At 36.2% G+C, this 11,585-nt stretch overlaps 1 protein-coding gene across 1 annotated transcript in view; it reads left to right on the plus strand.

The window, feature by feature from the left end:
- IQCH (IQ motif containing H) overlaps positions 1 to 9,495 on the plus strand; it is a 236,982-nt gene extending 227,487 nt beyond the window's left edge. The window contains 3 exon segments of the mRNA XM_019968175.2: positions 653 to 761; positions 8,936 to 9,017; positions 9,020 to 9,495. Coding sequence (XP_019823734.2) covers positions 653 to 761; positions 8,936 to 9,017; positions 9,020 to 9,048 — 220 coding nt within the window. The 3' untranslated portion in view covers positions 9,049 to 9,495.
- Positions 9,496 to 11,585: the final 2,090 nt, after the last annotated feature.

Genomic DNA, 11,585 nt, shown 5'->3' on the forward strand with positions numbered 1-11,585 from the left:
AATTGCTAGCAAAGTACCCTGCAGTTTTGTTTCCAAGTTAAAATTTACAATGATCTAGTGGTTTGGGAATGTTCACTGACTATAATTTAGTCCTACAAGATGGTTTCCAAGTTCTCTGAAATCTTCTTTAAATGTGTGTTCAGGTTTATAAAGACAGCTATTCATGAATGGGGCACATTCTCCTCTGCACATAGATGGGATGCATTCATAAGTGGCAGGAATCACTTGTATACATGAAACAGAAAATAAACCCTAGATGAAAGTCTCCAGAATACTGAGGTGCCAATGTCTCTGTAGGCAAGTAAATTGTTAAGCATGAATTACACTGAGAAACAATTCTCTTAAACTAACAATTTTTAAAATTAGCTAATTCTAGTGTCCTAGCTCAGTGGTGGCCTTTTGCTAGGAATGACTGAACCTGTTCCTACATTCTGCTATGTTGATTAATAAAAAATATTTATTACACAAATCCTTTTTGTTGACAAGTTAAAATGGAGCCTCATCTTTCATATCTCCCTGAAGATTGCCACCTTGTGAGATTGAAAATACTCATTCAATTCCATCACCAGACAGGCACAAATGAGAGGGTGATTGTTTTTAAGCATGTGAGGGGAATCGTTGGTAAACTCATTTGTTTGGATATCATTAACAGAACAATCGGTGAGGATCTCCAGGGGGTCCTCATGACCTTTGCTCGCAATCTCTTCATCATCCATCAAGAAATATCAGCACCTAATATGCAAGGCGAGACCAATTTTAAGGTGAGGTGTTAATTAACTAACGATCCTGGTTAATTTCTATACAAGGGCTGAAAATACCTCATGCTGTATTGTAAACAAGTGCTAAACCATTTTTTTTTCATTGTAAGCGGTACATATTTTACAGCATGTAGGGTCAATATTATAAGGTTCCCACTGAACCGGTTAGTTAAATTTAATAGTTTGAAACTTTTTCTTTAAATATAGTAGACTTGTTTTAACTTGCTATTTCCAAATCTAAGCTTACAAGACAACAGGGCTTTCTGATGTTGAAGGTGACATTGAAGTGCCACAATGGAGCCAAAACAGAGACTGTCATGACCAAAAATCCTGACTATAAGCTACCTATATTTCAGATAATACAATATCTGGCTAAGGATTCCTGGGAAGTCTAAGTTTCTAAAGCCAGAAAAGTTCTGCAGTCCCATGAAGGACAACGTGTATAGGGAGAAACAGAAGAAAACCTCAGTATGTTTGTAAGCCATCTGCTCCACCCCATTTTGCTGAAGTGGGACAGGTATATCATCATAACGTTTTGAAGCTTCCAAACGTCACCTAAGGATGTTGCTTCAGGAAATCCAGTCGTGTAATTGTCTAGAACTCTCTAAACTCTAGAAAATGAGAGCAAGATATACCAACATTTTAAAAATATCAGCTAAACAGAGACAAACACTTGATATTGCTCACTGGAGTGTGCATCTGGTTCCCAGTCAGCCTTCATCTTGTTTGAATGGGTCAAGTAACTCAGGAGATTCAATTAGAAACCACATGTGATTTTTCTCTTAAATGGAAAGCCCAACAAAAGCTTGATAAAAATAAAAATTTTGAATTTTTTTTTTCCCTTGAGCTAGGGCCCAGTCCTGCTCAGCCAGTTGAGTCACTCAGTCATGTCTGACTCTGAGACCCCATGGACTGCAGCATGCCAGGCTTCCCTGTCCTTCACCAACTCCTGGAGCTTGCTCAAACTCACATCCATCAAGTCAGTGATGCCATCCAACCATCTCATCCTCTGTCATCCCCTTTTCCTCCTGCCTTCAATCTTTCCCAGCATCAGGTTTTTCTATGGAGTCAGTTCTTCACATCAGGCGGCCAAAGTATTGGAGCTTCAGTTTCAGCATCAGTCCTTCCAATGACTGTTCAGGACTGATTTCCTTTAGGATTGACTGGTATCTCTTTACAGTCCAAGGGACTCTCAAGAGTCCCTCTATAACAGTAATAATGATAGTAATGCTTTGCTCTTCAGAGTGATTTTATGTGTTGCATCAACTTTCACTGGTCTTTCTAAAGGATCTGTGCTCATCATTTATATTCTAAGTTCCTGCCAGCTAGCATCATTTCATCTGTTACCATAATGTGCAAAATTCTGAGCCTATATGCACGTGATCAGTTTAGTCTGTCCAAATACAGCTAATAGTCAGGATCAGATGGTGCTGTGGACTGAACTATGTTCTCCCAAAGTTCACGTGTTGAACTCTTCATCCCCAGTATGATAATATATGAAGAAGGTGACCTTGGGAAGTAATTATGTTTAAATGAAGTCATAATGGTGGGATCCTCATGATGGGATCAGTGTCCTTATAAGAGACCACAGACCCTGCACTCTTTCTTTCTCTCTGTCTGTCTCTGTCTCCCCACTAAATGGGAACACAGCAAAAAGATGGCTGTCTGCAAACCAGAGAGCTCTCACCAGGAACAGAAAGAGCCAGCGCCTTGCCCTCAAACTTCCCAGCCTCCAGAAATGTGAGAAATAAATTTTTGTTGTTTAAGCCACCCCATCTATAGTGTTTTGTAATAGCAGCCTGGGCAGACTAAGGCACAGAGTTTATCCCCCAAACCATGCAGAATTAGTAGACTCCAACCTCGGACTTGAGGTTGGCAGAGCCAACTGCTATTGACAAAATAAGGCCTTTTCTCTCTGCCCTTTGTCTGACTTTAAAAATCACCAGAAGTCAGATATTCTGAAGTAGCTTTTATTTTTATTTTTTTCACTTTCTCAGCTACTTTTATTTTATTTTAATTTTTTATTTTTTTTTACTTTACAATATTGTATTGGTTTTGCCATCCATCAACATGCATCTGCCAGTAGCTTTTAAATATCTCATGGTTTCTGCATCTCATGTGAATCATTGCTATCTTGACTTTTTTTTTTAACCCAATGGCACCCCACTCCAGTACTCTTGCCTGGAAAATCCCATGGATGGAGGAGCCTGGTGGGCTGCCGTCTATGGGGTCACACAGAGTCGGACACGACTGAGCGACTTCACTTTCACTTTTCACTTTCATGCACTGGAGAAGGAAATGGCAACCCACTCCAGTGTTCTTGCCTGGAGAATCCCAGGGATGGGGGAGCCTGGTGGGCTGCCGTCTATGGGGTCGCACAGAGTCGGACACGACTGAAGTGTCTTAGCAGAAGGTCCAAAGGTAAAAACTTTAAATTTCGATAAAATAGGAATAACTTTTAAAAACTTAAAAAGTGTAATAGATTCATTTTTGGTAGTATTTTTGTCTACTATCCTAACTGCAGCCTGATAAGTATTTTCAGTTTGTAAACAAGGATTTACCAGCAAAGTAAAGGCCAAATAAAAATGAAAGGTGATGCAGAAAAAGCATTTAACAAAACTTAACATCCTTTCTTGATTAAACAAAACACTCAAACAAACTAGGACTAAAAAGTAACTTCTTCAACCTGATAAGGGCATCTGGGAAAAAGCCACAGCTAACCTCATAGTTAATGGTGCAAGACTGAAAGCTTTCCCCGAAAGATCAGGAACAAGACAAGGATGTCTGCTCTCACCACTTCTATTCATCATTATATTGAAGGTTCTAGCCTGGACAGTTAGGCAAGAAAAAGAAATAAAAGACACAAGTTTGAAAAGAAATGAACTATCTTTATTCACAGATGACATGATCTTGTATATAGAAATCCTAAAGAACTCATAAACAATCTGTTGGAACTAATAAACAAATTCAGCAAGTTTTTAATAATTTATATATTAATATAAATATCAGTTGTATCTCCATATATCAGCAATGAACAATCTAAAATTAATTTTTAAATAAAAAAGAATAAAATATTTACGAATAAGTTTAGCAGAACGAGTATAAGACCTGTCTGCTGAAAACTACAAAACAGCATAAAAGAAAGGAGATCTAAATAAGTGGAAAGACATTCTATGTTTATGGAACAGAAAACTTAACATTGCTAAAATGGCAGTACCCTCCAAATTGATTCATAGATTCATTGCAATTTCTATCAAAATCCTAGCTGGCTTTATTGCAGAAATTGACAAGATAATCCTAAAATTCATTTGGAAATTTGAGAGATCCAAAATAGTCAAAATAATCTTGGGAAAAAAAAACAAAGAGGGCCTCTAAATTTTAAAAACTTACTACAAAGCTACAGTAATCAAGAATATGTGGTACTGTTATAAGAACAGACGTATAGATGAATGGAATAGAATTGAGAGTCCAAAAACAAATCTTCACTTTTACAGTCAATTGACTTTCAACAAGCGCCAAGCCCATTCAATGAAGAAAGAATAGTCTTTTTGATAAATAGTGCTGGGACAAATGGATATCCACATGCAAATGAATGAAGCTGTACCTCTCAACTCCATAGCAAATACAAAAGTTAAGTAAAATTGGATTAAAGACATAAATGTAAAAGTTAAAAGTTTTAAATTCTTAGAAGAAAACAGGTATAAATCTTCAAGACCTTGTGGTTAGCAATGGCTTCTTAGATATACGTTAAGTGCAATCAAGCAACATAAAAACACTAAGTTGGATTCCATCAACATTGACAACTTCTGTGTACACCAAAGGATACTTAAAAAAGTGAAAAGACAACTTAGAGAACTGGCGAAATTATTTCCAAATCATGTATATGATATCTCTAGTGTCCACAGTATATAAAGCACTCTTACAATTCAACAACAGAAAAACAACCCAATTAAAAAGTGAGCAAAACTTCCAAAACTATGTTGAATAGTAATGGTGAAAGTGGGCACCCTTATCTTGTTCCTGACTTTAGAGGAAATGCTTTCAATTTTTCACAATTGAGGATAATGTTTGCTGTGGGTTTGTCATATATAGCTTTTATTATGTTGAGGTATGTTCCTTCTATTCCTGCTTTCTGGAGGGTTTTTATCATAAATGGATGTTGAATTTTGTCAAAGGCTTTCTCTGCATCTATTGAGATAATCATATGGTTTTTAGTTTTCAATTTGTTAATGTGGTGTATTACATTGATTGATTTGTGGATATTGAAGAATCCTTGCATCCCTGGGATAAAGCCCACTTGGTCATGGTGTATGATCTTTTTAATGTGTTGTTGGATTCTGATTGCTAGAATTTTGTTAAGGATTTTTGCATCTATGTAATCAGTGATATTGGCCTGTAGTTTTCTTTTTTTGTGGGATCTTTGTCAGGTTTTGGTATTAGGGTGATGGTGGCCTCATAGAATGAGTTTGGAAGTTTACCTTCCTCTGCAATTTTCTGGAAGAGTTTGAGCAGGATAGGTGTTAGCTCTTCTCTAAATTTTTGGTAGAATTCAGCTGTGAAGCCGTCTGGACCTGGGTTTTTGTTTGCTGGAAGATTTTTGATTACAGTTTCAATTTCCGTGCTTGTGATGGGTCTGTTAAGATTTTCTATTTCTTCCTGGTCCAGTTTTGGAAAGTTGTACTTTTCTAAGAATTTGTCCATTTCTTCCACGTTGTCCATTTTATTGGCATATAATTGTTGATAGTAGTCTCTTATGATCCTTTGTATTTCTGTGTTGTCTGTTGTGATCTCTCCAGTTTCATTTCTAATTTTATTGATTTGATTTTCCTCCCTTTGTTTCTTGATGAGTCTGGCTAATGGTTTGTCAATTTTATTTATCCTTTCAAAGAACCAGCTTTTGGCTTTGTTGATTTTTGCTCTTTTGTTTCTTTTGCATTTATTTCTGCCCTAATTTTTAAGATTTCTTTCCTTCTACTAACCCTGGGGTTCTTCATTTCTTCCTTTTCTAGTTGCTTTAGGTGTAGAGTTAGGTTATTTATTTGACTTTTTTCTTGTTTCTTGAGGTATGCCTGTATTGCTATGAACTTTCCCCTTAGGACTGCTTTTACAGTGTCCCACAGGTTTTGGGTTGTTGTGTTTTCATTTTCATTCGTTTCTATGCAAATTTTGATTTCTTTTTTTATTTCATCTGTGATTTCTTGGTTATTCAGCAGCGTGTTGTTCAGCCTCCATATGTTGGAATTTTTAATAGTTTTTCTCCTGTAATTGAGATCTCATCTTACTGCATTGTGGTCAGAAAAGATGCTTGGAATGATTTCTATTTTTTTGAATTTACCAAGGCTAGATTTATGGCCCAGGATGTGATCTATCCTGGAGAAGGTTCCATGTGCACTTGAGAAAAAGGTGAAATTCATTGTTTTGTGACCCACCTCCCAGAATATTGGAAATAAAAGCAAAAATAAACAAATGGGACCTAATTAAACTTAAAAGCTTCTGCACAACAAAGGAAACTATTAGCAAGGTGAAAAGGCAGCCTTCAGAATGGGAGAAAATAATAGCAAATGAAGCAACTGACAAACAACTAATCTCAAAAATATACAAGCAACTCCTACAGCTCAACTCCAGAAAAATAAATGACCCAATCAAAAAATGGGCCAAAGAACTAAACAGACATTTCTCCAAAGAAGACATACAGATGGCTAACAAACACATGAAAAGATGCTCAACATCACTCATTATCAGAGAAATGCAAATCAAAACCACTATGAGGTACCATTTCACGCCAGTCAGAATGGCTGCGATCCAAAAGTCTACAAGCAATAAATGCTGGAGAGGGTGTGGAGAAAAGGGAACCCTCTTACACTGCTGGTGGGAATGCAAACTAGTACAGCCACTCTGGAGAACAGTGTGGAGGTTCCTTAAAAAACTGGAAATAAAACTACCTTATGATCCAGCAATCCCACTGCTGGGCATACACACTGAGGAAACCAGAAGGGAAAGAGACACGTGTACCCCAATGTTCATCGCAGCACTGTTTATAATAGCCAGGACATGGAAGCAACCTAGATGTCCATCAGCAGATGAATGGATAAGAAAGCTGTGGTACATATACACAATGGAGTATTACTCAGCCATTAAAAAGAATACATTTGAATCAGTTCTAATGAGGTGGATGAAACTGGAGCCTATTATACAGAGTGAAGTAAGCCAGAAAGAAAAACACCAATACAGTATACTAACACATATATATGGAATTTAGAAAGATGGTAACAATAACCCTGTGTACGAGACAGCAAAAGAGACACTGATGTATAGAACAGTCTTATGGACTCTGTGGGAGAGGGAGAGGGTGGGAAGATTTGGGAGAATGGCATTGAAGCATGTATAATATCATGTATGAAACGAGTCGCCAGTCCAGGTTTGATGCACGATACTGGATGCTTGGGGCTGGTGCACTGGGACGACCCAGAGGGATGGTATGGGGAGGGAGGAGGGAGGAGGGTTCAGGATGGGGAACACGTGTATACCTGTGGTGGATTCATTTTGATATTTGGCAAAACTAATACAATTATGTAAAGTTTAAAAATAAAATAAAATTAAAAAGAAAAAAGAAAAAAAAGTGAGCAAAGGACTTGAATAGACTGTTGTCAAAGAAGATATACAAATACACAATAAAAACATGAAGAAACACTCAACATCATTAGTTATTAGGGAAATCCAAATCAACCACAAGATTCCATTACACACTTAAGATGGCTACAATCAAAAAGACATAATAACAAACATTGACAAGGATATGGAGAAACTGGAACCCTCACATATTGCTGATAGGAATATAAAATGGTGTCATTGCCATGTATAGTTTCATATTTCCTCAAAATGTTAAACAAAATTACCATATGATTCAGCAATTCCACACCTAGTTTTATACCCGAGTACTGAAAATATATGCTCATATGAAACATATATTAGTGTTAATAGAAACATTATTCATAAGAGCCAAAAGGTAGAAACAACCCAAATACCCATCAACAGATAAATGGGTGAATGCCATTATATCATATTAAATGAATAATATTTCATACATTGGAATACTAAGTATAAATCTTCGTGATCTTGTGGTTAGCAATGGTTTCTTAGGTATAACACCTAAAGTGCAAACAACCAAAGTAAAAATAGATAACAGATACAATGAAATATTATTTAGCCATAAAAAAGAAATTAAGTTCTGATCCATGCTACAAAATGGATGAACCTTGAAAACATTATGCTAAGACACAAAGGCCACATATTATATGACTCGTTTACATGAAATGTCCAGAGTAGGCAATTCCACAGAGATAGAAAATAGATTAGAGGTTACCAGGAGATAGGAGAGGTAGTAAATGGGGAATGGCAGATAATGGGTATAGAATTTCTACTCAGGTGATGAAAATGTTCTGGAATAACATAGAGTAATGGTTTCTTATGAATACACTAAAACCCACTGAATTATACACTTTAAAAGGGTGGATTTTATGATATGTGAATTTTACCTCAATTAAAAAAAAAACTAAATAAAATGCATGGAAATGTGCCACTTTTCCTCCCCCAAACCAATGGAAATAAATGCTCTCATCAGCCGACTAGTCTTCATTTTAGGGTGACTAGACCAGGGCATCCCACTCCAGTGTTCTTGCCTGGAGAATCCCAGGGACGGTGGAGCCTGGTGGGCTTCTGTCTATGGGGTCACACAGAGTCGGACACGACTGAAGCGACTTAGCAGCAGCAGCAGACTAGGGCATCTCAAATTAACTGCAATGAAGGACCTGTTTGTTGTATTTTTTCTGATCTATTATCCGTCGATATATATGTGAAATACAACAAAAATGAATTACTAGAAAAATAAAATGAAAAAATCGAAGACATATTAAACAGAAGCCCATTTTTTCATTATATTTAATAGACACAAAAATCTCTATAAAGGTTTCCAAGTTCATCCTTTCAGTTTTTAACCCATTTCGTTAAGACTGAAAACCAACAATTAATAGATGGCTGCTGGTTAGTGGAACACACTTTGAGCAGAACTGATCTAAACCATACTTAACTTTAAAAAGGAGAAAATGCTTGATGGACTGGATGGAAGACTTATAAGAGGTCTTTAAGTAACAAATATTATTTTCACTGTTCATTTACAGGCTGCCATTGATGACCTTGAAGCCATTCTAGGAGTAACAGAGGAAAACAAGTTGAGATTTGAAGAAAACCTACAGTCCAAACATTAAAAACCCTCTCTAAACCTGATAAATGAATGATCCTGGAACACTTTACTGATTTTGGATTCCAATCTGAAGCCAAAAAATGGGCAACATTCATTTTTCTGTTAGGAATAAAAGGAAGGGAAAGTTAGTTTGCTTTGTTTGCTAGGAAGGGGAACAGAATAGATTATAATGTAATGCTTTCTTTAAAAACTGTTTATTAAGTAATCTTATTTTACTTATTAAACCAAAACCTATTTGTATTATCATTTCAATCAATCTCTTCCTCTTCCCAAACACAGGACGAAATAAGCTATCAAGAAAGTTACAAGTCTGACTAATATCACTTCTGCATCTATCTCTTTATAAACTTCAGGATTATGAAGCTTTAAAAAAAAAAAAACAAATTCTATAAAGTTTTCTCTTCCTATTCCTAATAATAATTTGTCTTCTGCATGTAAAAAATTGAATAAAGGCTTAATCCTCACTATTTGGCAAAATGGAAATGTCTCTTTTTCCCCCAAGAAAATTACATTTCTGTGGATTTGTAAAGTGATCTTTTGTCACTCATTGTCTTTTTATTGTGCCAGCCACTATTGTCTGTTGTTGCCATTTTTCAAAAAGTAAAATAAGCCAACATCTAGTTAAATAAAGAATCAGAATGTATCTAGGTGGCAGTATCTGCTCTTAGTTTAACAGTGTAACTCAGCCCTCTATCTTGAATAAACATTTGTATTCTCTAGCTCTCCATTAATACAGCAGTAGGATTTTTACAAGCTTAATTCAACAGTACCTTTTAAAGGGCAAAGTGTTAAAATTATGCAGTGTTGACACTCTTGGTGTTTGCTTTGTAACTGTTGAAAGTATTTCTACATCATCCAGCTTAACTGAAGGGTGAAATATGCAAGTCACAAATCACAGAGTTGTTTTCAAGAATGACCTTTATATCTTTAAAACTATTTGAGTGTGTAGAGGAAAAGAGGGGTATTTATTACCTATGGAATTTCAATAATGTGTTAACTCTGCCTCAGCTATAGGCTGAATTTCTGCAAAACAATTAACATTTGTGTGTGTATGTGTCAGCTTTTGTTTTGCTATAGTTGGAAGTGGAGTAATTAGCCAGGTTTCCTGCTTGTGCTAGGTACAACGATGACCTCTTTTTCTTGCCAGATCGCTCTAATCCATATGAGGGGCCCATTGTCCAGACACTTGACGGATAGGAAGTACTACATGCCCATTAGAGTCTCGCCTCGATTGAAGCCAGAGCAACATAAGGTCCAGGAGACTCATTAGTTCACTGGCACAATCGTGTCCTGAGAGTAAATGAAACCCTCTGTCTCCTTATGGCTCTCATCTGCTCTGGACTTTAAAAGAAAACTGTCTCTGTTTTGTTCAGCACAGCAGTGGATCTTTCACATAGTGAGATCCCCTTCTTAATACTACAAAACTGTTAAAATCTATCAGGGAAGTTTTTATATGTGAATTTTGATTAGCACTCTTGGGCCTCAAGCTGCTGGCAAGAGTAAAATGAGTTTACTCTCCCGTACCTTTTTTTTTTTTACCCCACATAATCAGTTTCTCAAACAATGCACTTTCCTTCTTGCCTCTATTATTAACAGACACCACAGAATGCCTGTTTCCAAATTCAGGCCTTATATTCAGATTAAGGTCTCACTGGAAAGTGATAGAGAGTCAGGTTCTCTACCTAAAAAGCTATGGCTTCAAAATCAAAGGAGAAAAATTGGTATAATAAAACAATCACTTCAAGTAATTACCTGAAAGAAGCCAGAGGACCAGATTAAATTAGTGAAATGTTTTAATTACAGAACATTTGAAAAGAAGCATAGTCCATTATCTTTTAGCATATATGAATAGCAAAGATACTGTGCTACTGGTAAACTAAGTTTGAAAAAAAATCATGTATATGTGTACAATGTGTCCTAAACATAAATTAATCAGTATAAATTACTGAGTTTTTACTATTCTAAATGGGAAGCTGAAATCTTTGTCAATAAGAGGATTTCTTGAATATGATTGCCATTTTCAGGAAGTTTTGGGGAAAAGCATACATTTAACCATAGAGCTATCTTTGTGAGAGAAATGACCCATTGTTTAATATTGAATGTTTGTGATGGTTTGAGAAGCAAACTCAACTAAACATTTAGGAGCACATTACTGGATGATGATAATTATCTCCTTTTATATATTACCCTATTTTATACTGGTTTTAAAGAAACTAAGTGTTCAGTGGCAAACTGTGCTTTCTGCTTAACTACTTTTCACTATCTACTTACACTTACCTTCTATTGAACACATTGTTGGCTAGATATGTACTGTATTAGAAGCTTCATATAAATTTTTTAATTGTATCTTTCCAACAACACCATGTGGAGAAATACTGCTACTGTCCTCATTTTACATATGAGAAAACAGAGATTTAGTGAAGGTATCTCACCCCGTGTCTCAGGCTGAATGAAATTTGAGATTTAAACTCAATTTACCACAAATTCTGGGCTTCCCATTTGGAGCTAGTGGTAAAGAACTGTCTGCCAATGCAGGAGACACAAGAGACGCCAGTTGGGAAGATACC

This window comes from Bos indicus, chromosome 10 (assembly GCF_029378745.1).
Source record: "Bos indicus isolate NIAB-ARS_2022 breed Sahiwal x Tharparkar chromosome 10, NIAB-ARS_B.indTharparkar_mat_pri_1.0, whole genome shotgun sequence".
Taxonomy (NCBI): Eukaryota; Metazoa; Chordata; class Mammalia; order Artiodactyla; family Bovidae; genus Bos; species Bos indicus.